Source organism: Eretmochelys imbricata, chromosome 3 (assembly GCF_965152235.1).
Source record: "Eretmochelys imbricata isolate rEreImb1 chromosome 3, rEreImb1.hap1, whole genome shotgun sequence".
Classification (NCBI taxonomy): Eukaryota; Metazoa; Chordata; order Testudines; family Cheloniidae; genus Eretmochelys; species Eretmochelys imbricata.
Genome location: NC_135574.1, coordinates 110,434,370 through 110,462,054, shown reverse-complemented (window position 1 = coordinate 110,462,054; position 27,685 = coordinate 110,434,370). Strand labels below are relative to the sequence as shown.

The window sequence follows — 27,685 nt, the reverse complement described above, 5'->3', positions numbered from 1 at the left end:
AATGTATTAATGCAAGGGTGGATTCTCCCCTCTGGGACTGAACATTTACGGGTGAGATCAGCCAAGGGCATGAACAAAAAGTCCATGTACTTGAAAATTATTCTACTTATTCAAAAAAGTAGTTGGAACAAGGAGACCCGCTATCACAATAGAAGTCCTGCCATAGCACACTGGAAATTGGAAGCATAAGTTCTGTATATCAGCGGTTTTCAACCTGTGGTCTGCGGACCCCTTGGGGTCTGCAGACTTTGTCTAAGGGGTTTGCAAAAGGTTGTTGTTACCATATAACAGTGGTTTTCAACCTGGGGTCTGCACACTATGTCTAGGATTTCGAAAGTGGGCTGCACCTCCATTTGAAATTTTTAGGGGTCTGCAAATGAAAAAAGGTTGAAAACCACTGCTGTACACAAATGCACACAGTACAAAAGAATTAACAATGTTTAGCCAGGTTGATCTCAAACTAGACATGGAATTCAGTTCATATTCCCAGTTGGAGATAGTAGGACTACAAAAACTCCCATAGGGTGCACTAGCCCAAATACAGATACAGGGCCAATAAGTGAAAGTTGGACTTCTTCAACTCCTTGGGAATCTCTTTAGTTGTCTGCTGCATAATTTAAAGGTTTTTTTTTTTTTTTTTTTTTGCTTTTGTATATAGCAAGAACTGGCTCCATGCCTGTCTTCTTGAGCTTACTACATGGGATACTTGTGTCCTGATCCTGTAATCAGATCTATGCAGGAACAAAGATCTCGCCACAGGAATCTGAATGCAGGATCAAGGTTTTTTGTAAATGTTGGCAAACTTGCAAATATTCATTATAGGCAAAGCTTCCTATTATGAGACCATTTTCAGTTTATATATACTACTGAATGAGTAGTATATATAAACCTCTTCTGTGTGTTATTCTTAGAACAAGAAAAAGTAAGAAGTCCTTATGTTCTAAATAAAAATGCATGGGTCCAAGTCTGTATTTCTTACAGTGCACTTATTAGCTATGGGATAAATCCTCAGAGATACCGAGCAGCCACAACTCTCATTCACTTCACTGCAGGTGCTCAGAATTTCTCTGGCTTTGACCCTTCAATAAGAGTTGGCCTGCGTGCTGACCATTTGAAGAAGGGTTTTGAAAAACACAGGCGGAAGCGGGGCATGAGGCAAGTACGCCTTTGGCAGCGAATTACAGGCCCACTCTGCTCCCCCTGGCTTTTCCCCTGGGGGGCAGAATTTAATTCATTCCAGCTAGTCCAGCTCCTACTGTTGGAACAGATTTAAAGTGGCAATAAGTTATTTTTTAAAACGTTCTCTTTTCCCAGGGCCCACGCACGGTCCCACCGAACAACGTGCCCGTGTAAAACACCAGGCAGCATTTAACCCGATCACAGCCCTCTCCAGCGGGCCGCCCCCACGGGCGGGGGGGACGCCGCAGCCGCAGCCGGCGTCCGGCTTCGAGAGAACGCGGGGCCCGTTGCGCGCGGCGCCGAAGGGAGCCGCGCCCTCGCGGGGTGACAGCGGCCCGGGGCGGGGACCGAGCCCCCGCGCTGTGACGAACTTAAGCCTGCCCCACCCCCACGGCCGTCAACCTCCAACGCAAACCGCACTCGTCTGCGGGGGGGCCCCACGTCCCAGCAGGAGCCGAGGCGACGACCGAGCTCAGAGTCCCCAGAGCAACGCACACAGAGGGGCGGGCGTACATCCGGGTACTTGACGCGCACGCGCTCACCCTATCCAGTGGGACGTTCCATCTATCCCTTTTTTTCCTCCCCTCCTGCGGCGTGCGTCATAGCGTCACCGGCGACCCGCCCCACCCCCGCTGCATGCAACCTGGGGCAGCGGGACGTCGCTGGCAGCGCCAGTCCCAGGGAGGAGTCGGCGCGCGCACACTCTCTCCTCCTTCCACCCCGGAACCGGGTCGAATCCGAAGGGGCTCGCTCGCTCGCTCGCCCTCCCTCCCTCCCTGCGCGCGCGCCCTCCCGTCGGCTCGCGCGGCGGTTGGAGGCAGGAGCGGCCGGCAGCGGGGCTGCACAGAGCCCTGCCCGGGGCAGAGCCGCCGCGCGGACGGTGAGTGAGTGACCGGGGCCGGGCGGCGTTTTCTCCTCAGTCCGCATCTTCCCCGTCGGCGCCGCCAGGGGCAGAGGGGGGCGGGGTCTCTGGGCCGGGCCTGGGGCCGGGAGCAGCCGCGCGCCGGCTCGGCAGCGGTGAAAGTTCAGGTGCTGCGGGGTGAGAGGCCGCAGCCGCGAGAAGCTCGGCCACCCCCAGGAGAGTCCGGGGCCGGGGAGGGGTGTTTCCCTCCTCCCCACGGCCCGGGGGACGGGTAGCCCGGGCCGTGGGTGGGTGGGTGGCCGCCGCCCTTCTCTGCTGCCCCGGGGGGGGTGGGGGGATCTCTCGCTGCACGGGGGGGTTCTCCTAGCCCGGCCCGTGCAGGCCCGCCCGGCAGGGACAGCCCGGCGGGGGGCGGGGCGGGCGGCGATCGTGTCACCCCTCCCTTGGCTGCTGGGCTTTAATACCGATCCCAGCCTGCGGTTGGGCGTATGTGGTGGTAACATGCCATTTAGGGTGGCTGGCGAACCAGCTCCACCCCTGCTGTCTAGCTCCCCACCCCTTTTCCCTGTAAGGGCCGCTGCCTGGGTAGGTTTCTTGCGGAGCACACAATGGCTGTGTGAAGGAGACGCTCGCCATATGGTCGCTTTCCCCCTCTATTTAGCCTGCCTATTGCGGCTATTGTTAATATTAATTAAAAAAAACATGTATTACAGTAGCCCCCAAAGAGTAGGGTCAGGATCCTGTTTCGCTAGGTGTGATCCAAATACAAAAAGTCAGCCCCTGCCCCACAGTGCGGTCTTGCTCTTTTACTCATAGAAAAGGGAGCAAATAATTCCTAGTTGCTTAAAGATTTCTCTGATCCTTTATGTGAGTATTATAAGTGACAGTTCCAACTAAGAGAGGACTTGGTCCGTTAGTTGCTTAATCCATTGAAATAAAAAAAGAGGAGGCAACTTGTTCCTATATAACTACAAAGGAGATAGTAGAGCTGAACACTGATAATACTTAAAAACAAAAGGAGTACTTGTGGCACCTTAGAGACTAACCAATTTATTTGAGCATGAGCTTTCGTGCAGCCGATGAAGTGAGCTGTAGCTCACGAAAGCTCATGCTCAAATAAATTGGTTAGTCTCTAAGGTGCCACAAGTACTCCTTTTCTTTTTGCGAATACAGACTAACACGGCTGTTACTCTGAAACTGATAATACTTAGTCTTGCCATGAGTGCAGGGGACTGGTCTAAATGACTTCTCAAGGTCCCTTCCAGTTCTACGATTCTATGATAATAAAGAATAACAAACATAAATATAGGGGGGCTGGGTAGTGACTTTGCCTAAAACTTTTAGCTTTAAAAAAATCATGCAGTTTATTTTTGAGAAGCCTTTAACACCTTTGCAATTTGGCAGGGAGAAAGCTGTAGGGTTGGGTAAGTGTTTTTTCTTTGTCCCCTGGAATTCCATTCAGATTTGTCTGAGAAACTTTTCAAATCCGCATTTCTCTTCTGTTGTTTGTATTATTAACATGTCAAATAAGCAGCAGCAGCACATCCTGCATTGGGAGCCCAAGGAGCTGATAACCTCCCCGGGAAGTGGGGAAAGAGAGAGCTGGGCTGGGTTCCCTTCCCTTTCTCTGGGCCCAGAACGTAGCCCAATCCCCCACCTCACCCAGGATAACAACCTTCTGTCACTGCTAGGTAATATAACTAATCCTGTAACTCAACCTGCGTTGCAGTTTTGAAGGCTTAAGGTTCAAACTCTGCAGAAGATGCACAATAGTGGGATTTTCATATTTGCATATACTTTTGTTTTTACTTTTTTTAAAAAAGTTCTAAGAAATTACACATACAAAACTGTTAAAAGAATATTATTTAGTTTGGGAAGTCAAACAGCTGAAAGTTGAAAAATGTCTAAATTTAGGCTGTCTGTGCAATTTTAATTCAGTTCTCTTGTGTGTATGCATTATGATAGCCTTTAATTACATGATCACGTACTTTTTTTTTTTCTACAAGAGCGTTTCTTTATTCGGTGTAGAGAAATGAATCAGGCTTGTGTGAGCTGATTGCCATATTTGGGGTCGGGAAGGAATTTTCCTCCAGGGCAGATTGGAAGAGGCCGTGGAGGTTTTTCGCCTTCCTCTAGCATGGGGCCCGGGTCACTTGTTGGAGGATTCTCTGCTCCTTGAAGTCTTTAAACCACAATTTGAGGACTTCAATAGCGCGGACATAGGTGAGAGGTTTTTCGCAGGAGTGGGTGGGTGAGATTCTGTGGCCTGCGTTGTGCAGGAGGTCGGACTACATGATCATAATGGTCCCTTCTGACCTTAGTATGTATGAGGCTTTTTGTATGCTCTTTGCCTCATTTGTTGCAGAAGTGTAAAGGTATTTAGAGAAGAAAGGAAGAGACTGAAAGAAGAGAGAGGATGGTCTCATGTTCAAGGCAGGTGAATGCCACATGAAAGCACAGTTTTCTCCCTGCCTCTGTTTCAGACTTCCTCTGTGATGTTACACAAGTCACATAAACCAAAATTTTGGCAGGGGGCTTCTTATGTGCTTCTTATATTCTGGGTGCTCAACTTGAAACACTTGGAGCCTGATAAGCAGAAGTGTTGAGTGCTCACACTGCAAATAAAGTGGATGCTTTGCACTCTGTCAGTAATCCAGTGTGGTCTGGAGGTATAAGTGTAGGGTTAGGAATCCTAACTCTGTCTGTATTGCTAAATCGCTGTATGGCGTTAGGCAAATCTCTTGTCTTATTTTCCCCATCTGGGGATAATGCTCTTATCTCACAGTGGAGATAAATTCATTTGTTAGTGAGGCAGTCAGTCAGATACTACGATGATGAATACCCTAGAAAAGACCACAAGAAAATTAATAATTCTGTGTTAATTGAAGGCTTTGGATGGTATGCAGGAGCCACTACTAGAGGATAAAAAGAAGTATTGAACAGCTGCCTCATTCTGTGAGCATAGTCCATCCTCTCTGCACTGAATGAGGCAATGGTCCTGTTAAAAGTAGTATGTGATCATGTAATGAAAGACTGTATTGTAATGCATACACATGAGGGCAGAATTAAGGTTGCAAGGGCAACCTAAATTCTTGGATTTTCTAACCTGACTTTGAAAACTAAGGTCTTTACATTTTTTTTTTTTTGTATACACTGTAATTATGAAAGTACCTGTGACTTACATATAGTACGTCTGAATATTTTCATGTTGAAATACCTCTCAGTACCACGCGTATATAAAGAATATGCAACGAACATTTATTAATCATTGGAGGGAATATAATCACATGGAAAACAATTTTTTCATTCGCCAAAGGCAAAACAATTGTTCTAAGCACTACTATGAAATAAATCCTCTCAAATGGTTTTTTAAAAGCAAATACAAGGTATATTGGTGGCTAAATTTCTAATTAGTAAGCTCACTGCCTTTTAGTACAAAATCTTAGCAGAAGTAATGGTCAGTACAAAACAATTTAACAAAAGACTTTGGTTCAAGTTGTTCATCAAACTACTGGTATCTGTTGCAACATTTTTTTAAAAACTTCATGTAGGTGCTAAAATTATCTTCAGTTTTGCCAATCATACTTACAGTTAAGGTAAATTTGAGTGGCTTAGAAGTAGAACTCTTATAGAATCAGTAGTCCCGTCCCATTCCCCGCCCCGCCCCCCGAATGTGGGCATGTTTCTCTGCTGTGCAGAAGCATAACAGTTTTGAGTGACAGCTCAGTTACAAATGAGGTAGTTTTTTTAAAGTATGCTTTGTTTACCACAGCCACAGTGCATTGCAATACTCAAAACACTCTGTTTTAGCTGAGTCACTATTGTCATCAGTCCTTGAGAGGGTTTGGACAAGCATGCTTGTTTGGAGCCCATGGATTATATATCTTAGTTTCATGTCTGCTAACATTTGGAAAATACTTCAGTTTTTAACTGGCAAATATAGATGAGAAATTGGTGATTCATTGTCCTCTAAAAATTCATCTCAAAACAATCTTGAAGAGCCAAGCTTTTTTTCTTTACACAGTCGTCTTCATTTTAATTCAGTAACTATAAAACAGCTAGTATATTGACAGATATGATCATGGGCAGCTATCAGTACACATTCGCTTTTGTGTTGCTAAAAGGTACATCCTAGCAACTATTTGAGAGAGCTCTTCAATTTTAAGCCCTTGTTTACATGTCCTTATAACATTCTGAAAGTTACTTTGGGGGCTTAGATATCTCAGTTACTTGTAGCTCAAAAGTGGCTTTTTAAAGCTTAATGAAAAACATTGAATTGTTTTTCCTCCTTGTTTTGTATTACTCAGTTACCTGGTAAAAAAGGCCTATGATTTCTGATGCTCTAAAACTCAAATAGAGGGGAAAATGGGGGGGGGAAACATGCTAGACTGCAATGAGTATGAATGTTTCGGATTGTTTAATGAAGCATGGTTTAATGATACTGAAGTTAAGTTCCTGAAAGTAGAAGGGACATTAATTTTCTTAAATTTTAACACACAGGATGAACTTAAGGGAACTGATCATCCTGCTGTTTAGTGTATCATCCTATGTATGGTGTATCATTCTCCTGTCTGTTGTATGTCTTGTTTATTTAGATTGGAAGGTCTTTCGGGACAGAGACTGTCTTCGTGCAATGAAAAACGGGGGCCTGGTTGGGGCCTCTAGGTGCTACAATAGTACAAAAGAATGATCAGATCCCCAGATACGCATGCATTATATGTAAAATTACACAACAATGCATTGCATCTGCATTTCAGTGCTTGATCACTAGATACAGGTTTTCATATGTTCAGTTTGCATTTAAATATGCTTGTTCATTCCAAGCTGGGCACCTACAAATGTCTGTGTAGAAACCACAGAAACAAAGTTTCAACAAGATGTTATGATTGACATCTATAATTAGGCAAAGGTCATGAATGTAGATGTTTTCCCAGCAAAATTGCCACAACATACATGAATTAAAGTATTAAACTTAACACCCTCTGCAGAAATAATATATATCATATATGCAAGAGGGTGTGTGTAGCTGTGATTTTGGTTGTGCAGCTAAAAATGTCAACCATCATGCATTAATGTAGATCTTTGCATTTATAAGTATAAACACAGGTGCATAATTAATTCTTCTTATCCTTGTGCAGTGTCTCATTACTTCTCTAGGTCAGACTGCTTCCCTCTCATCCTTGTTTCTTAACCTCTGATTTGGCTTTTCTGAAGACAGAACTTTTCTGAGAGAGGGTACAGTCCTAAAGGATACGTTTCCCCCCCTTTGTTTTTACCATCCCTGTGCTCCATATCCCCTAACAGCTACTAGCAGTGCGTGGCTACATGCATATACAGGGCAAAGATAGGGAACTTGAAGGCTCTTTAATGCTGCAGATAAATGCTTAACAAAATCCAATGTCTGGAAATTGAAACTACACAAATTCAAACTGGAAATACAATGCAGATTTTTTAAGACTAATTAACCACTAGAACCTATATCCATGGGCTTTGCTAAATTCTTCATAACTTGTAACCTTTTACTCATAATTGGAGATCTTACTAAAATATGTTCTCATTCAAGATGCCAGTTTTTGAACTAGATGCAGGAATCGCTATGTGAATGTTATGCAGGAGGTCAGACTAGATAAACTTAATGATTGCTTCTGGCGTTAAAATCTATGAAGTAGCAATCTCGTGTGACTGATAACTGGCATCAGACAAGTGTTGCAAAACTTACCATCTTTGGTGCTAAAGCTGTTTGCCCTGTTCTTTATTAAGATTAATAATAAAACTAATTACATTTTATATGTCCTTTGTGGAATATAGAATTTTGCAAAATGTTAGTCATACAAACCTACTTGCAGTCCCAGATAGGCAAGCATATAACTCTTTTTAGAGGATTGTACAACTAGGGAGTGATCCTTACAGTCAAAAATGAAGCCTTATATCTTTTTTGATTTCATCTTTTGCAGAGTCTGCAACAATCAAGGAGTCGTACTGAGGTCAAATTCAGAAGTGATTTACACATGAAGCCAAACTGGCTCTCTAGCTGACTTCCCTCTGCCACCATCTCAGCAGGTAGAGTGCTTTTGTGCCTGAGCCTTGCATTAAGTATAGTTGCTCCAGGTGTAGTTGTCCTGTAGTAGTCTATTGCCCAAGGTTAATCAAAGTTTTGGACTGTTAATTGGGAAATAGGGCAAGAGATCAAGAAAGCATGGTAGACCTGTGTCACAAAAACACAAAAGGGAAATCCTGGTGATTTAAAATGACAATGTTACCTAATTTATTTAAGGTTGTTGGAGGGAAGCCTGAGTTCCACCTGAGAGAGGCTTGCATTCTAAAATAAAACCGGTGTCTTGTAGTCAAAGGCACCAGCTGGAGGGGTCCAATCTAGAAGTGGTATAATGGTCTAAGGGATTTTTTCTTTAAATTATTCTATTTCTGGGCTATAGTTAGAAGACTTTCTGAAGGAAATAGTCTTAATTCAGGGATTGGCAAGCTTTGGCGCTCAGCCCATCAGGGAAATCCGCTGGCGGGCCGGGACGGTTTGTTTACCTGCAGCACCCACAGGTTCGGCCGATCGCTGCCGCCACTGGCCACGGTTCACCGTTCCAGGCCAATGGGGGCTGTGGGAAGCAGCATGGGCCGAGGGATGTGCTGGCCGCTGCTTCCGGTAGCCCCCATTGGCCTGGATCGGCGCGTGACCAGTGGGAGCTGTGATTGGCCAAACCTGTGGACGCTGGCAGGTAAACAAACCGTCCCATCCCGCCAGCAGATTTCCCTGACTGGCCATGTGCCAAAGGTTGCCGATCCCTGTCATCATAAATACTCTGGAGAGTGTGGAGATGGTTTTAAGACAAGAAATCGGAGGCATAAGGGGCCTAGAGACAGGCTTATAACTCCTAGAACTAGTAAAATGTATAAAACTTTCTCACTAATGTTAAAATCTAAAAAGGAATAAGTGCTGAGGATTTTTATTTCTTCTACCGAGTCTCATTTAGAAGCAACTATAATTTTGCGTCAGGCATGATTTTAGGTCATTTGCCTTTCAAATCAGTATAGTATTTGTTTTGATCATTCATCAGACATAGTTTGTTGATGCATAGAACTATAAGATGCTAACTGAATCTCTCTTAGTGGTTTTTTCCCCATAAGATATCAGGAAACAGTGTTGTGAATGTTGTTTTTCTGCTTTCTATCGTATGGTGGTTGTAAATAGTCATGCTTTGTGACAGTAAAGTTAGTAGTATGTTCCTTGTGTGTTTTCAGAGCTCTCTCTACTGAATTTAGTGTCTAAAGTAAGTTTACTGCTTTTTATTCATGTTAGCCATGGAGAGCCAGCACTTTAAGAAAAGGAGTGGAATTTTGTTCCTTCTTGGGCATCAAAAGCCTTGGTCTAGTTGTATACACCTGAGCAAATCTTTGAGGGCAGTTGCTTTGCACAGGTATTGCTGAAGATGTAACTGGCCTGCAGAACCTTATGATGATGATGGTATGTGAGAAGAAAAGAACCCAGCATGACTTCTAGATGCTATGGTGGAAAACCTCTTGTAAACTGAATACATATGATTTGACCTAATTACGAGAGAAACATACAACTACATGAAGTTGCCTTTACGGTAGTTTTTTTCTGAAAACGGACTATGGGATTTTATAAATCCATATCAAATACAAAATCCTGTTCATTGTGTATGCTTTGTGAGGATTAGATTAATTTGTCAATGATCTCTCTTTTTTTATGCTGCTTTCAGAGAAGTCATGCCTTCTCAATTCCTTTTTTCTGAACAAAACCTTTGTTCAAGTATCTCCTAAAACGCACTTGACTCTTGCTACAGAAAGTGTTAATTTGCTCTTAAAAAATTCGTATGGAATCAAGACGTGCGCATATCTCAGCTGAGTAGCTGCTTAATCTTGAAACTATAACCCTTACCCTTGCTAATTCATCCTCCTTACTGTTCTAGTTTTATAAATTTAAAATTAGATTATAAACTCATCAGGGAAGTGCCATATTTTGTATTTATCTGAAGTGCCTAATACCATTGGGTGCTGTATCTATAATAACCACATATTTCTTTATCCAAGAAACAATTAAAAATTGCATAATAATTGTTGTACATAGTAAAATAAAAGGGCTTACACATGTGTATTAAATATATACTGAGATCAGTGTCTAAATGCATCTTGGGTCTATATGTACAGCATAATACATGGCCATCTACTTGTTTTAGATAATTATTTCGTATGAATGATTACCAAATAACACTAGATGTTATTAATTAAGTTCCAGTCACTAATTTTTAATAATAGTATGCATTTACAACTAAAATAAAGATTTTATTTATTTACAATAAAGAAACTAATACTGGGTTAAATTTCCCTCACAGTCTGCACTTGCTTGCAGAAGTGGGAAGGGAAGTTTGAGCAGGAAGTTGAGGCTGCAACCTCTGTTTTGTGGTGCAGAGGCTGCATTAGCTTTGAAGAGGTCATGGCTGTAGTCAACTTATCTGAGCACCTTTGTTCCTCTGAAGCCCTCAATGGGCATTAAAGCTACCCTCCTTTGGTCAAAACCCATAGGGATGACAGGTTGTGGTATATCACCTGCCTTCTTTTAGCAGAAGAGTTCTAGTTGAAGCAAGGATATAGAACTTGCATGTCCCTCTTCCAGTTAAATGTATCTGCCCCATTATTTGAAACTTAATAAAACCGAAAAAAAACAGTGCTACAAATAATATGCATACTTGAAATGTTAGTGTTATTGTCCTGCTATAGTAGAGAATAAGTTCTTATCTCACTTTTTTCTAACTTTGTAAATTGTTTTAAACTTTTGAATGTGGGGAGGATGGGCTGGGGAACATTATGTAAGAGCTTAAATTTATGTAAGAGCTTAAAAAAATTGCCTAACACTTACTAACCTGAGAACTACATTTACTAGTTAAAATGAAAAATTTCTATCAGAGTATGCATCGTGTAGTTTAAAAGAGTAAAATAGGTCTAACTTTGTTTTGTATCTAACTGTAACATTGTCTATCCATTTTCTGTAATGCACTTTAAACTTGCATTTCTTTGTGGGGGGGGCAGGTTGGTTCACCATTTTTCCTTTTGTGGGTTCCTTCTCCTGTGATGGATCCTGATGAATATTTTCCTGAGTTGTCTTCAGTTTTTTTTCCTCCTGCTTCCATGTACTTATCTTTTTATCTACATTGTGTTCTTTACCTTCTCCAGTATTTTTTTCTCCTTTCTTCTCCTCGTCCTCCAGAATCTTTCAATCCAGTTGTTTTCTAACACATATCATAAATCTTCCCCATCTCTCTCTCCTGCCCACCTACACTCAGCACATAAATCCACCCTCTCAAATATAGGGTGTGAAATTTTTACCAGACACAATAGACAGAGGACTCAATCTACTGGTGAAAAACCAGTATGAAAGATGGAAAGGTCAGTAGGGTGGCAGTGTCCAGGAGCCATTCCAGGTGAGATGCCAAATATTTCCACATCCTCCCCAAACTACCAGGATTCCCTTCTGGGTTCTCTTTCTGGATTCTGTCTTTTGTATTAACCATCTGGCTGCTAAAAGGGGATGTCTGTCTTCATTTTTTGAGTCCTCTTCTTCAGTGACTAGCTGCATTGCCTATTTCTGCTCCATGTTTTTCCAAAGCAAACATTAGAACGTAACTGTCAGTTTCACAGGATTCTGAATAGACTGGTCAATTTTCATTCTGCTGCAGCTTAAAAGGTGCTGAGGAGCAATAGAGGCACAGAGATTGGTCAGTCTGGAGTCAGGCAGACGATATAACATCAGTTTATACTTGATTCACATTGGAAAGGTTCCCTTCAAAATCTTAAGGGCTAGAAACTTTTTTAAAAAGTGAAAGCAAGTAGGAAAGTGGCCTTTTTAGCACCCTGACTATGCAAGTTGTGACAAAACGAGACAGGACAGCTACCAGAAAGTGGTGGAAAACCGATATGAGCCCTAGAATGGTAAAAGGCTCTTTTCCCCATGAACTGAAAAGAGGTTACTTCAGGTGAACTTAGGGACACCTCAGTTCAATTAAGGGCTCCCTGTGACCTTTTAAAACCCCTTTTCTGGTACGTGCACGTGTGTGTCAGACAGACAGACAAGCTGCAGCAGAAAGAAAAATCTTTTCCTGGCTGGAAGACTGCTTTCTTGCTTATAAGGGAAACAATCCAGCTAATGGACTGTTTGGGGAAGGACTGGCACCCCAGAGCCAGCATAACAAGGCAACACCCCAGAGAGGTGACAGGGAGAGGTATTTCCTTTTTATGTTATGAACTCGATTCTCTTTGTTTGGCTAGAGCTTACTCCTTGGGCCTCCTCTGAGGCCCACCTTGTAAATATTCAAAAATAAAATCTGATTGAGGAATAAAAATTCTCCGAAGTGGGATTGATTTGCTCCTGGCCCCCAACTGATAGAGGGGAAAATGTTGAGCCCAGTGAGGTGAAGGAGGTGCCTTGCTACAAGGTCTAGAAGATACCGTTTTGAAGCCATTATTAAACTCTGTCTTAATATTTGTATTAGCACAACAGCTATAATCATGAGGTTGTTCCTAACAGGTGGAATTTTAATCCTTTTCATTATGGCAGGTTTTCAAAGCATGTTCTGGCTGATCTGGTCAGCTGACTATATTGTATGTACAATAACATCAAGTGATCCTTCAAATTCTGAGAGCGGTGGTCACCTCACTGGAACTGGATGTATTTTTAGGTTTCTCTGCTAGTAACAGTCAAGCGTAAATACTTCAGCTTCTCAGATGAACTGAACCTAGTTGCTGACATTATATAATCGGAAAAGTACAGCTGTTCGTTCTTTGTATAGTCACTAATTTGACAAAGTATGGTAAGTAACTAATATCATGTAGGGTAACATAAAATAAGTCAGTTCTTTTCCTGGCATGTTCTATCTGGAAATAACGTTTATATTTTCCCTTGTCATTTCTAATATGATTGCAACACAACTACTTGATCTGTTTACTCTTCGAGTTTTATATTACTGCTTTGAAAGAACAACTTTCACACACTGTTAAACATTCAGGTATCTTCAAACCTAAATCCTTTTTTACCAGAGTTTTTCTTTTTTTCAAGTTAACACAAACATTAGTGTTTCACGGTTCTTGCTCCCTGTTTTCAGTGAAGTAATAATGACTCATTTTTCATTTAAAAGATTGTAGCCTTAAATTTGAGTAATAAAGATTTCTTTGCTTGCTGGATCATGTAAAAGCTTAGCTGTGAGGGATATTGTAACTAATGAAAATGGAAGAATAAAAATGAGGGGCTTCAGTAGGTATGCTAGCTTGAAAAATTAAATGTAGTAATGGCAACTAACTTGTCATTCATATATTTGATTATTCCTAAAACAAATGAATACTACTTAAACTTAAATTTCCCAATTGGAAAATGTACACATTTTGATGTAGACTTAAACATTTTGTGTTATGGGTAAGGCTCAGATTTTGTTTTGAATATTTTTAGTAAAAATCATGGACAGGTCATGGACAATAAACAAAAATTCATGGAAGCCCATGACCTGTGATTTTTACTAAAAATATCTTTGACAAAATGGGAAGGGAGGAGGGTCCAGGACCCATAGTGGCTGGGCTACTGTAGGGTCCAATCCCCACCCTGGCAGCTGGGCCAATGCCGGAGGACTCCCATCACCCCCCTCAGCTGGGCTGCTGCGGGGGATCCCCTGCCATGGCTGGGCTGCTGGGGATGGGGGGTTCCTGCCAACTGCCATGGATGGGCAGCTGTGAGCCCAGCTGCCCGTGGCGAGTGGGAGCTCTGAGGGATCCCCAGGGAGGGAGCCCCGGGGTCCCCCTGCTGCCCAGTGGTTAGGAGCTGCTGTGGGCCTCCACCAGCAGCAGCTGAGAGCTGCGGGGCTTCTTGCTGAGACCAGTCCAACCCCACGGCAGAAAATGTCATGGAGGTTTCTGGAAGTCACGGTTTTCGTGACCTCCATGACATAATCATAGCCCTAGTTATGGACAATTGATTTTAGGTTTCAGAGTAACAGCCATGTTAGTCTGTATTCGCAAAAAGAAAAGGAGTACTTGTGGCACCTTAGAGACTAACCAATTTATTTGAGCATGAGCTTTCGTGAGCTACAGCTCACTTCATCGGATGCATACCGTGGAAACTGCAGCAGACTTTATATACACACAGAGATCATGAAACAATACCTCATCCCACCCCACTGTCCTGCTGGTAATAGCTTATCTAAAGTGATCATCAAGTTGGGCCATTTCCAGCACAAATCCAGGTTTTCTCACCCTCCACCCCCCCCACACACAAACTCACTCTCCTGCTGGTAATAGCCCATCCAAAGTGGCAACTCTCTACACAATGTGCATGATAATCAAGGTGGGCCATTTCCTGCACAAATCCAGGTTCTCTCACCCCCCCGCCCCCCCCCCCCATACACACACAAACTCACTCTCCTGCTGGTAATAGCTCATCCAAAGTGACCACTCTCCCTACAATGTGCATGGTAATCAAGGTGGGCCATGTCCAGCACAAATCCAGGCTTTCTCACCCCCCCCCCCACCCTTTTTTTCCCGGGGACGGACGGACGGGGACACACACACACACTCTCTCTCTCTCTCTCTCTCTCACACACTCTCACACACACACACACACACACACACACACACTCCTGCTGGCAATAGCTCATCCAAACTGACCACTCTCCAAGTTTAACCAGAATGTCGGGGGGGGGGTTAGGAGAAAACAAGGGGAAATAGGCTACCTTGCATAATGACTTAGACACTCCCAGTCTCTATTTAAGCCTAAATTAATAGTATCCAATTTGCAAATGAATTCCAATTCAGCAGTTTCTCGCTGGAGTCTGGATTTGAAGTTTTTTTGTTTTAAGATAGCGACCTTCATGTCTGTGATTGCGTGACCAGAGAGACTGAAGTGTTCTCCGACTGGTTTATGAATGTTATAATTCTTGACATCTGATTTGTGTCCATTTATTCTTTTACGTAGCGACTGTCCAGTTTGACCAATGTAAATGGCAGAGGGGCATTGCTGGCACATGATGGCATATATCACATTGGTGGATGTGCAGGTGAACGAGCCTCTGAAACTGGGTTTTAGTTGGGGGCTGAAGGTGATGGCTAGTGGCGTTCTGTTATTTTCTTTGTTAGGCCTGTCCTGTAGTAGGTAACTTCTGGGAACTCTTCTGGCTCTATCAATCTGTTTCTTCACTTCCGCAGGTGGGTATTGTAGTTGTAAGAAAGCTTGACAGAGATCTTGTAGGTGTTTGTCTCTGTCTACACCTGGATTTGTGCAGGAAATGGCCCACCTTGATTATCATGCACATTGTGTAGAGAGTTGCCACTTTGTATGGGCTATTACCAGCAGGAGAGTGAGTTTGTGTGTGGGGGGGTGGAGGGTGTGAAAACCTGGATTTGTGCTGGAAATGGCCCAACTTGATGATCACTTTAGATAAGCTATTACCAGCAGGACAGTGGGGTGGGATGAGGTATTGTTTCATGATCTCTGTGTGTATATAAAGTCTGCTGCAGTTTCCACGGTATGCATCCGATGAAGTGAGCTGTAGCTCACGAAAGCTCATGCTCAAATAAATTGGTTAGTCTCTAAGGTGCCACAAGTACTCCTTTTCTAATTGATTTTAGGTTACTTTAAAACACTGTCAGTGTATCAGTGAGTTCATGGTTGGTTTAAACCAGTGAAAGTCCACTGTAGATGTTCAGTGTTGATTAGTAGGGATTAAAATAACAAATCCATGAAAAGACCATCCAAAAAGATTTGAAGTTTGGTAATAAGATACGAATAAAACACTCTACTGACACAATTACACTTCATCAGCTGGGGTTCTGAAGTCCTAAGTGTGCAGGATGCAGAATTTTGGTGAATTTGAAGTACTCATTGCCTCCTGAAAATGTAAATCCACTTCTAAAGTATTTTTTAAAAATATTTTTATTAAGAAGCAGATATACATTTAGTGCAAACACAAACACCTAGCTAATACTGGGCTAAATTAGTTGAGTCTGACTAGTATAGGTGATTAAATTTTAGTGTCTGATCTGGCATTAATATAGTGCCCATTAGGTTTATTTGAAAAGTCTCCACCACGTCCTCCCTGCCCAGACACTTTAAATTTTGTCTGGATGTGTGTAATAAATACTTGACTCAGTACTAGTGAATGTCAGCTAATGGCTGAGAGAAGAGGCTGGGAACTTAACAAAAGATGATTTACTAATCACAGAGCTCAAATTTCACACAATCTGACTTTAAAGACTAATATAGCTTGCTAGGGTGCATTAGTGCTATAGTAGCATGCTCTTGTATAAACTTATATAGCCTATTTAAAGATAGTGTTTCATGATGGCTACATTGATTTATTTATTTATTTCCCGCTTTTGTATTCACAGAGCCAAGCAATAGCATTCTTAGTGGCCAAGTGGCGCTCTCGGAGTCCACCGCCAAATTTGGTTAGCAGGCACTTCTCGACGATGTGCATCATTGTTTGATCTGGGCTGCAGCTGAGTTAGTGAAGTCACTGGTCACTTTTAACTATGTTTGTAGCTCTCTTGAAAAATAACTATGGAAAAGTGAATAAACCAAGCCTTGCTGCTACAGGGCTATTTCTCCCCTACCCACACACACACTCCCTTCAACCCTACATTCAATGACTAGGTCACTTTGTGATGGGGAATTTTGGGGAATTTCTCCCCTTCAGTAAACTTGCTTTTCTATTTTCACGTTTTGGTATGGGTTGACAGTTTCAATGTATGATTTGAAGGATTATCAGTACATCCGTTGGGATCAGCTGAACATGTTAGCAAAATTAATTTTTGTCACTAGCTAATTTCTATGATCCAAAGTGAATGTAGCTGGTTGTAATTTTTTTCAATATGAATCCTTACTTTTTCTTCTAAAAACAAACACAGCATTCCCTCCCCAATATTCATTTTACTAACACAGTTGCTGCCCCGATCCCAGAATCATGACAGTCCTTCACATAAACCCAATGTGGATATGGCCTCCTCCCAGGCATCACCACGTATCTTATCCCCAGCAGCCCTGAAAGCATCTCTCTTCCCAACCTGAGAATGATACAGTTCTCAACCGCTTCCAAAATAGCAGCCTCTACTACTTCAACAATAGTAAAGACAAGCTTCTCTTCCATCACCATGAGTCCTACTTTTTTGGGTCCCTCTCTCCACCCTGTATTGGGAGGGAGGTCATGAGTGAGTGACTGTTGTGCTTCAGAATTTTTATTTAGAGAACAGAGATATGAAACGGGGGCAAACAAAGATCCTCTTTTGAGCTTGGAATAGAGCTGCAAACATGGTCTTGCAAGCAGACCCTCTTCTGTGGAACTCTCCATGCCCTTTAGTTTTCCTAGCTTCGTAGAAACAGATTGCAAGCTGCGTGTGTGTGTGTGTGTGTGTGTGTGTGTGCAGGGTGGGGTGGTCCTATCAGAGAAAGTAATTGTAATATGGTGAAAAGGATGCTTTCTTTGAATAACCTGCTCGATGTTCCTTTTCAACTAATAGAATCCGAAGGGGAGGGAAATATTTTTCCATAGCTGTAAAGAGGCCATTTTTAAACTATTTCTGTTCAGTTTAGAAATTGGTGCAGGAGTCATCTTAAAAGGCACTCCTGGCAGAATGGAAAATTTATGGAAAATTCTGTTACGGACCTTTCTTCCCCCACCCTCCTTTTAATTATTTACAGTCAAAACATTTTAAAACTTCATTAAAGAATTTCCTTAGACACTGACTTAATCTGTAGGACATATGCAAGAAGCCTTTGACTAATTGCATAACTTTAGTGATTGGTAAACTATTTACAACATATGATGAAAAGCTAATTTGTTACATATAAATAAAAAGGAGCTCTTCATAGTGGGGGAAAATAAACCAGCTGTGTTGTGCCTATCAAGTGCAGCACATATGTTTCTTTGTTAGTAGAGTTCAGCAGAGTGGGTGGCCAAAACATTTGAATTATTCAAATTTAGGGGGCTGATACTTCACATTTTGAACTTCAAGACAACTTTAAGCATCAGAAGAGCATAGATTTAAAATCCCATGAATAGCATTCTGTGACAAAAACACCTTAAGTTACTAAAAAATATAAAAACTTGTGAGTTCGTTGGTTGGTTACTTACATTTGTCAGTTTAGACAATGAAAAATTTCTAGTCACTTTCATTTTTATTTATAGTCAGTTAATTTCATTTCAGAGTTTTTGCTATAGCATACTGCTGCATTGCTTGAGTTGAAAACATTGCAGGGTATATTTGTTTGCCATTGGAAATAAAAATCAAACATGGAAACATTTCTGTTCTATCAACTTTAAGTTTTATATTCAGCTTATTTTTAGAAAACTTATTTATTGATTTATTGGTGGGCAGAGGGATGTACATTTGTTCTGTTCCTTTAAATCTCTACAAAAAATTAAAGATTTAAGAATATTTTCCATACTTCATCAGTGTAGTCTTTCAGTAAAACATGTCATGAGAATCATGGAGTGATGCAGTATGATGCTTGTGATATTGTGAGATTGCTAATTGTGCTAACGCAAGGGGTTGAAGCATAAATGAGCAACCTGTAAATTTATTTTTTCCAAGATTAATAGTTTAACCACAAAGGTTTGGGGTAAACATGGACTGAATGTGAACAGCATGTGAATGTGAAGAACATGTTGTTGAGCAATTGTCTCCTTTTCTCTGCCCTCTAATTTTAAGTGTATTCCTCCCCTGTATCTTAAAAATGTGTGTGTGGGGGGAGATAAACTGACTTTGAAACATAGTAATGCAATGTACTTTCAAATACAAATGTTTGCAGTGGCGAAACATGGAATGCCGTGTTTACTCTGCCCTCCAAATCAGAACAAGGAATCCAACTTTCTAGTGCCAAAGTGCTTTACAGTCGCAGCTGCTTCACAATAAAACTGATCACATGACTCCAATTATGTGGCGTTTCTTTGTTGCTCCCCCATCTTCTCACTAGTATTAGCATAACCAAATAGGGAGGAGCAAAAGCCATTTAGGACACCTGGAAATGCACCTTTTTGTTTTTACTGATGGAGTGGGGGGGAGGGGGTTAGCAAATTAGAAAGGATAGTAAAACTGTGGCATGCTAGAGCTTTGAGCAAACATTTTTCATAAAGGTGTGAAATTATTTTAAAAATTTAAGTTTAAAAGAAGTGTCCATGATCTTGTTTGAGGTCACTTTAAAACAGTGTAACTTGATTTCTTCTTTGAGTGACCATTGCACATTCCCACTCATGGGATGCACTAGCAGTGCAGCTTTGCTGGTGGCCATTGGAGTGCCCCCCTACTGTCTTCCCCTCGCTGTTTCTCAGTGTTTTATGGGCAAGATTGTAAAAGGCACCATGACACTCCAACTACCTTATTACTTTTCAACTGTGGCAGCAGATGGACTAGGAACATCTCCAGACTTACCCATCTTCTTTAAAGACTTGGTGCCTTAGTTAGATTTCTTAGTTAGGATTAATATTAGAAATTTTAGCTCATTTGTTTTCTTTATAAATGTATTTTTTATGAGTTCCTGCACCTTGCTTCAGACTTACTGATCCTATGGTGGATTCAGAGGGGAAGAGACTAGCATTTAAGAGGTTTGCCTCTTGTCCTGCTGTGTTCTCCATCTTGAATAACAGTTGAGTAACAGTTACAGTTGAGTAACCTTCATTTCTCTGTTACTCAAACTCTTTTTTTTTTTTTTTTTTTTGGTAAAGTGTTACTTTATTATTGTACTTATGGTTTGTGATCAATTAGTGTACTGTTCATTTATACCTCTGTATACATTATAGACCAAGAATATGTAGTTATTTGTTTTATTAGTAAACTTTAACGAATACTGAGTTAAAATTAAGATTGTTTTATCTCCTTTTTCTTCCTCTCCCTGCCCAGAGCTGGACTTGCAATCATGGAGGAACATCAGCAGCATTTACACTGTGTCAATTGTGTCAGTCGGCGTTGCATGACCAGACCAGAGACTGGAATTTCCTGTGACTTGATTGGCTGCCCGCTGGTTTGTGGAGCAGTCTTTCATTCATGCAAAGCTGAGGAGCATCGCATTTTGTGTCCATTTGAAAGAGTGCCTTGTTTGAATAGTGGCTTTGGATGTCCCTTTAATGTAGCCCGAAACAAAATTGCTGAACATCTAGAAACTTGTCCTGCAAGTGTGGTATGCTGCACTATGGAATGGAATAGATGGCCAGTCAGTTATGCAGACCGGAAATCTTATGAAAATCTAAGTAAAGATGTTGATGAAGTAGAGCAGTTAGATATGGCTTTAGCCCTTCAAGACCAGCGCATGCTATTAGAATCCCTCAAAGTAGCAACTATGATGTCAAAAGCAGCTGATCCGCTATCAGAACCTAGAGAGCAGACTTCTGTTAAGTCAAGTGCTCCTGACACAGTGCTTTCAAATGGGTTGGTACCTGCAGATGAAGATTCCTACAGTGCACTTTATCAAGCTACTGTGGAAACTACTAAGAGTTTAGCTGCTGCATTAGATATACTGAACACTGCTACAAGAGACATAAGCATGTTAAGTTCAAGACTATGTATTTTGCCATATGGGATAAATGAAGATTTTCAGATTAAAGAACAAACTGCTAATGGATATATCCAGAGTAAATTGTCAGACCATGAATATCCAGATGAAGATAACATGGGAGCAGTTGGTGGAATTGACTTTGATGTCTTGAGTCAAAATTCACAATCGGAACAAAATGGTTCAAGTGATTTTTGTTATGATGTAGTGCAAAAACATGACTTCAGTGTGAATCATGGTAATGCTTCTGCTTTGTGTAATGGTTTTCATGCAGAAAATATAGGTACAGAGGCGTTGGACCAGAATGAAGATCTAGATGTGTGTGATTCAAAACCATCTAATGTAGCAAGTAGTGAATGTATTGCATCTCCTGATGGTGGAGCACTGAAGTCTTGCAGCTCCTTTCCTGTAGCAGCACAACAACTTAGTGAAGTAATAACGCCACACAGTTTATTTAATGGCACTGTTAACCATATACAACTGCCACATGACTCCAGTGGAGAGGAAGTGTTAGAGAGGCAATTGGAACAAGAAAGGTTGAGAAATGTAGATGTGTTTTCTCTGATTCATCATCGATCATACAATTTTCTTGTTAACCACTGTTGGTCTACACCAAAGGAAGACAAAGCTGTTGATACATCAGATTTGGAGATAACAGAAGACCCTATGGGTCTTCAGGGGATAGATCTAATCACAGCAGCTTTGCTGTTCTGTCTAGGAGACTCTCCGGGTGGTAGGGGGATATCAGATAGTCACATTGTTGATGGATATCACATTGATTTTGGGACTCAAACATTTTCCCTCCCATCTGCGATATTGGCCACAAATACAATGGTAGGGGAAATAGCTTCAGCTTCAGCATGTGATCATGCCAACCCACAGCTCTCAAATCCAAGTCCTTTTCAGACACTTGGGCTGGACTTGGTATTGGAATGTGTGGCTAGATACCAAACAAAACAGCGTTCAATGTTTACATTTGTTTGTGGACAATTGTTTAGGCGAAATGAATTTTCTTCACATTTTAAGAATGTGCATGGTGACATTCATGCTGGTCTCAATGGCTGGATGGAACAGAGGTGTCCCTTGGCATACTATGGGTGTACTTACTCTCAACGTAGGTTTTGTCCTTCAACACAAGGGGCAAAGATTATTCATGATCGCCATCTGCGGTCATTTGGAGTTCAGCCTTGTATATCTACAGTATTAGTAGAACCAGCTAAAAGCTGCCTCATTGGTCCATGTAGTGACCATCTGAGTAGTCTTCCTTTTGAGGTTCTACAACATATTGCTGGTTTTCTAGATGGCTTTAGTTTGTGTCAGCTTTCAAGAGTGTCACGATTAATGAGAGATGTATGTGAAAGCTTGCTTCAGGCACGTGGAATGGTCATACTGCTTTGGGAAAAGAGAAAGTACCCAGATGGAAGTTCTTCATGGCAAATAAAAGAAAAGGTAAGATAGGAAGGTATGGGACATATCTGCTCTTGTCCTGAGGATGACTGTTTTCCCTAACATCCCCTCGCCCCCTCCAAATAATATGTATTCAGGTTAATTGATGACATGGTGTCTCTTGAAAAAGACCATCTTCTCTGGAACCCAATGCTATTTATTCTGAGAGCCAATATGAAAAAAAAAAAAAAAAAAGTGCTACAGTAAGTAGTTTGGTTGTCACCTTCCCAGCACATTCAACGTATCCCCAACGGTTTGGGGAATGGGATTTGAGGTAATTCCTGTTCATTGTTTCTATTGTGTAACTTTACTTGTGTAAAGTAATAGTTCTGTAATACTGGGAAAAATTGAAATATTTATCTAGAAATCAGAAATCTGCTTCCATAACTTTATTTAATACTATATATATCTGAAAGCGGGAATTTGTCTAGTTTTAAATAGTATATAGATTCTAAAATTCTAAGTTCTATCTGGGTGTTTATATCATGTCTCTTGCCATGGTTCTGAGTGTCTTCATCAAGTAAGTAAATAATTTTTAAACATTCAAGTGACCTGAAAAATCAAGCATCAAGTTACACGTTACATGAAGAGCTGAGTACCTGCATCTCCTTTCTCTTCAGTTGGACTTGAAGATACTCAGCACGACTGATAACCAGAACCTTACTTTTCAAACTAGAACCACGCTGACTTAAAACCACACAATGTTTTTGCCTGACATGTAACTTCCTGATCAAATGTGTTCAGTTTAAAAGTAAAATAATTCTTTTCCCCACCTCAGCTCCTGCCCCAAACTTCCATCTTGTAAAGTCAACCTAGAATCTGAAAGTCAAGGTGGATATTACTGACTGGAACTTAGTAAACAGTACAAGCTGATAATGTTGATTTAGCTGTAATTAATGGGCGGACCCAAATTAGTTACAAAACGAAGTGTTCATGGTAGTACTAGTTTGATTCTCTGTTTACAAAGAACGATTTGACACTAAGCATGTACTTGTTTTCCAGGTGTGGCGGTTCAGTACAGCTTTTTGTACTGTGAATGAATGGAAGTTTGCTGACATTGTAAGCATGGCTGACCACTTGAAGAAATGTAATTATAATGCTGTAGAGAGAAGGGAGGAGGCTGTCCCGCTGCCATGTATGTGTGTAACACGAGAACTCACTAAAGAAGGACGTTCACTCCGCTCTGTCTTGAAACCTGTACTTTAAATGCTATGTCACTTCACTTGCACATACACTCAAGCACCTGATATAACCTCTGTGTAATACTATGTGACACTTTATTAATGTACTAAAGATAATTTCTAGTTAAATCTACTCTGTCACTATGTATATAATGTTTTGAAGTGACATTTATTTTTTATAATACTGTTTAGTTGAAAGTATTGAAAGTTGCCTTAATGTTTGAAAAATTTGGAACTTGCTGGACAGGGTAGTTTTATCTAACTTATATAATTTTAAAAAAAATTCTCTAATGTATGTTTGTTTGTTTTTTCCTGATTCACTGGTGCCCATATTTTTGCTGAATTAATAATATTTCAGAAATGGACTTCTAAAGGTATGCACATTCAAATAGGATACTTTGAGTTGTAGTGAGACAAGATCCTGACTAAACACATTTTGTGTGTTTGGTCTTGTTACAAATTACTAAACATTCAAAAGCTGAACACTATTCAGAACTTTGAAGTAGATGTCTCAGACAAACCCTTGACTTTTTAAGCACATGTGTGCGAATTTCTTAGTTTAATCAGTGTTCTAGTGCTCATCCTAGTTAATATACATGTGACCTAGGATATGAATTTTTTAAAATATGTAGCAATGAGCTAAGTGAACTCTGATTTATGGCAGATTAATTTTAGCACAACTTTCTTTTGACGTTTCAGCAGTTGTTACTTTTCTTGGGAACTAACAGTTATTTCACTTGAAGTTAAAACCATGAAATATTAGCCCTTAGTTGGCATTTGAGTTAAAAATCACTTTTTTTAAAAAAAAAATCCCATTCCCCAATCCTGTAGTTGATTAAGGGAGAAAATGCCTGAACAAAATCTTCCTATTTCTGGTCATAAATTGGAATATGGGATGCACAACTGTGGATTTAAAATGCAGATAACAAAAGGGCTTAACTTGTTTTATGGTATTGTAACATGTATTGTCTTTTGTTTCTGTTAATTTGTCTATAAAAATGCTACACTGGTTGAGGGCATTTTAATTGCCTAAGTGTATCAAAATGTATCATCTTCATAAGATGAGGCAGTTTCCATAAGTTGCACAAAGGCATATCCAAAATGTTCTGTTCAGCCACAACTTTGATTAAATGAACAACTCTAAATTGTTTCCACAGTCTCCTGTAATGTAGAAACTTGCATAGCATTTTGTGAATAGGAAGTATGTGCTATGAGAAATGCCCTGATAATTGCAAAAGTATTATAGCTTAATTCAGAATGACTTTCAGACTTTTATGTTGGTGACCATGCACTGTTGCACTTGGTAACTGTGCCATACACTAAAACAGAAACCAACCAGAGGTTGGAACGATGAAATATAGAATGTATTTCAATTTTAGGTAAAACAAGATACTCTTAAGAGGATGCTACAAAAATGGCTACATTTAAAGCTTGTAACTTCTATAGGAGATACTTGTTTATGGCTAACCTGGCTACAGTTCACAATTGCAGCATCTGTGTATTGTCCATTCTGGGTCCAATCCAGCTAAACAGTCATTGCCCTTTTCTGTTCAGAATGCTAAAGATGCTCCAGAAAGAAACCAAACCCAGTTCTTCAGTGCCATATGACAAAACTGTTGAAGAGCTCAAGCAAAACAAGCTCTCTGCATCCTGTTCTCTAGAATGTCTGAATCTTGTGATCATGTGTCCTCTTTTCACACTTCTTCCTCCCACCTTGGATGGGAGCAAATTGGGGAAGAACCCTCTGGAAAAAAAAAGTTCATCTGTTTTCAGTAACTCTCCATACATATCCATGGTGGTAGCTGCAGGGAACATGTATGATATAGTAATTTGGACATACAAATTAGGTTTTAGTTGGAGGTAGAAGGATCCCTACTTCCCTGCTCTCTAGTATGTTGGTAATGCTGTTTACTCCCAAAACCAAGAGAAAAGAAACCTCCGGTCTCTTGCAGGGAAAATTTCCCTTTCAGCACTGTATCTCTTAGCTGTAATGGACCCTTGCTGCCTTTCCCTGACTTCCAGAAGTAGCTGTTATACTGGAAGAACTCAGACTATTTAGATGCATCTTTAAAGCTGTCTCCCAAGGTAATAGATATTCACTTAGCCAAGGACTACTGTGACTTTGGTACTTAGTGTTCTTTGTAACTACCAGGATCCTGCTTCCTGTAGAACAACTGGGCTGGGCAGAGCTGTTTCTCTAGAGAGAAGAGGGTACTGCAAGGGCTTATGTTGACAGAATGTAGCCTGTAGCTCAGTGCAAATATGCAGCTAAAGTAAAATCGGTTCTGCTGCTTTGTTAAAATAGGCATTTTAAATACTAGATATTTTCATCTTGACAGATAACACTACATTCTCAACACATGCACTTTTGTTCTCAAATGTTAGATACTGACTTTTTTGTTAAATATAAGTTTCTATTTTTATGAAAATCTAGAGCTATTAAAATATCAGTGCTGTAAACAAAATTTCTGCTTGTAAATTGTTTCATATGCAGGAATACATTACGTAATTAGTATAACAGCATTTATTTTACACTGCTATGCAGTATGTAAAACATCAGTAATATGTAATCAGTTTATCAAACTTGGCTGTTTTTGTTCATATTTGTCCTGGGACTTTAAAAATATCTCTCATTTCCCCCAAATCCTGATTTCCCTGTTACAATCTCCTTTACAGCATATGTACACAGCAGTTGCATTCTTTGTCTTTTACTTGATGCTGCATTGCTACCTTTTAAAAATGTTGTTTTCAATCATTAGGCAATTTTTTTTGCAATGTCTGTTAAAATTCTAATAAAATACATTTGGAGTTTCCCTTTATTTAGTATGAATTTACCTTATTTTTTGTTAAGCTTCTGAACAGTTCTTTCAGTATTTAAATGTGGCACTCTATGGCTGGCTATTGGATTGCAGTTAGGAATATTTTAAAAATCAGATTAACTCAAGGGAATTTCATGGTCAAATCAGACTTCTGAAAACCGGAAGATATATAATCTATAAATACACTTAATCTCTAAACCCAAATTCACTTTATACTCCTGAAGAATGTAAATTCCTTCTCAATATGTGTTGATTTCCACATAATTAAAACAATGATCAACTTTGATGTTTTGTTTTTGAAGCTGACAGATGCTGTTGTGTAGGTTTTCCTCCACAATTAAAGATAGTGGCTTTTGATTAATCTAGTTCTATCAGTTATCCTTATAACTCATTCAAAAAGCTCCAACTGGAAGTAGTAATAAGGAAAAATTACACTGACAAAAAGGTTATATTTTATTGGTTGTAATGCTCCTCATGGTCATGAAGAACACATTTCAATATCTAGTCTCCTGGGCCTATGGCTAAAGTTTTTGGGCATATGGAGAAGGCTGTTGCTTAAAATAATAGTAGCAACAATGCAGAGCAACTAGGCTGTGAGGAAAAATTATAGTGGGGGTAGGCTTTATACTAGGAATGTGAGGAAAAAATGTAAATCTGAAAACCCTTGGGAATTTTTTTTAAAACTATACTAGAATTATTCATGAAAGACTAAGGCTCCATTCACGCAGCGGCTTTTTACTGTGCTACAGACTGGTATGGGGATAAAAATAAAGAGTTTGTGTCTACACAATACATGAATATTAATCATTAACCCACAGCTGCCTACTCTGACTCATGGCTTGGTTCCTATCAGTATATAGGCATATGTGGCTATTTTGTTAAGCAAATCAAATTTTCAATTGAACATCTCACATTGTGGAGGATGTCACCTGGTTTTTCCTCTGGGGACTCTTTCTGTGTGCATAAGGTATTCCAGAGGACATACCTGATTAAGTTAGCAGGAAGCCACAGGCAGATTTAAAATGTCTTACCTGTTTTGCGGGGTAAATTGTTGATAGCTGTGACTGGCTGTTTGGCCTAATGGGGACTTTGGTTACTCTGACAAGAGGAGGGCATTCAGGCTGAACTTAATTCTTCCAAACACAGAAGGCGTATTGGGGCATCTCTTAGCTTGTGGAGAGCAGGATCCAGTGAACTTAGGCAGCACGGAGAGAAAATAATGTTCATGATGGTGCATTACAGTCAGGGGAAAGATGTTGAAAAAGTCTCTAATAACCAGTGCCCTGTCACTATTTCAAGGAGCCGGTCAGTTCTCAGAGGCTTGCTATGGAGTTGGTTAATCTCATGGACTGGTGGGTAAAACAACTGGAGGAGCTAATGGAGGAGGAGATTAATGACAGTACTGATGAAGCAGTCTAGCCACAAGATGAGGACCTTCCCAATTCAGATATTGTTTGTAAGAGTGCAGTGAATTTATGGCATGGACAGGGTTGGGATAGAGCATTGGTTCCTCATTTATGTATTCGCAAAAAGAAAAGGAGTACTTGTGGCACCTTGGAGACTAACCAATTTATTTGAGCATAAGCTTTTGTGAGCTACAGCTCACTTCATTGGATGCAGCTGTAGCTCACGAAAGCTTGTGCTC

The 27,685-nt window shown here is 40.6% G+C and overlaps 1 protein-coding gene across 3 annotated transcripts; it reads left to right on the top strand.

Moving 5' to 3' along the window:
• Window positions 1–1,907: 1,907 nt before the first annotated feature.
• Window positions 1,908–26,040, top strand: FBXO30 (F-box protein 30). 3 transcript variants are annotated; one of them, XM_077813167.1, is made up of 4 exons: window positions 1,908–2,059; window positions 7,996–8,101; window positions 19,946–22,043; window positions 23,043–26,040. In XM_077813167.1, exons 3-4 carry the CDS (start codon window positions 19,962–19,964, stop codon window positions 23,244–23,246), a joined length of 2,286 nt encoding a protein of 761 aa, XP_077669293.1. In that variant the 5' UTR covers window positions 1,908–2,059; window positions 7,996–8,101; window positions 19,946–19,961; the 3' UTR covers window positions 23,247–26,040. The 3 variants fall into 3 exon arrangements, with proteins under 3 accessions (XP_077669293.1, XP_077669294.1, XP_077669296.1); XM_077813168.1 differs by lacking the exons at window positions 1,908–2,059; window positions 7,996–8,101 and adding an exon at window positions 12,634–12,879; XM_077813170.1 differs by lacking the exons at window positions 1,908–2,059; window positions 7,996–8,101 and adding an exon at window positions 19,639–19,691.
• The last annotated feature ends 1,645 nt before the right edge of the window (window positions 26,041–27,685 follow it).

Coding starts and splice junctions, on each gene's coding strand:
- FBXO30 (XM_077813167.1), top strand. CDS start 19,962: ATGGAGGAACATCAGCAGCATTTACACTGTGTCAATTGTGTCAGTCGG. Junction 22,044..23,042: donor CATGGCAAATAAAAGAAAAG/GTAAGATAGGAA, acceptor CTTGTTTTCCAG/GTGTGGCGGTTCAGTACAGC.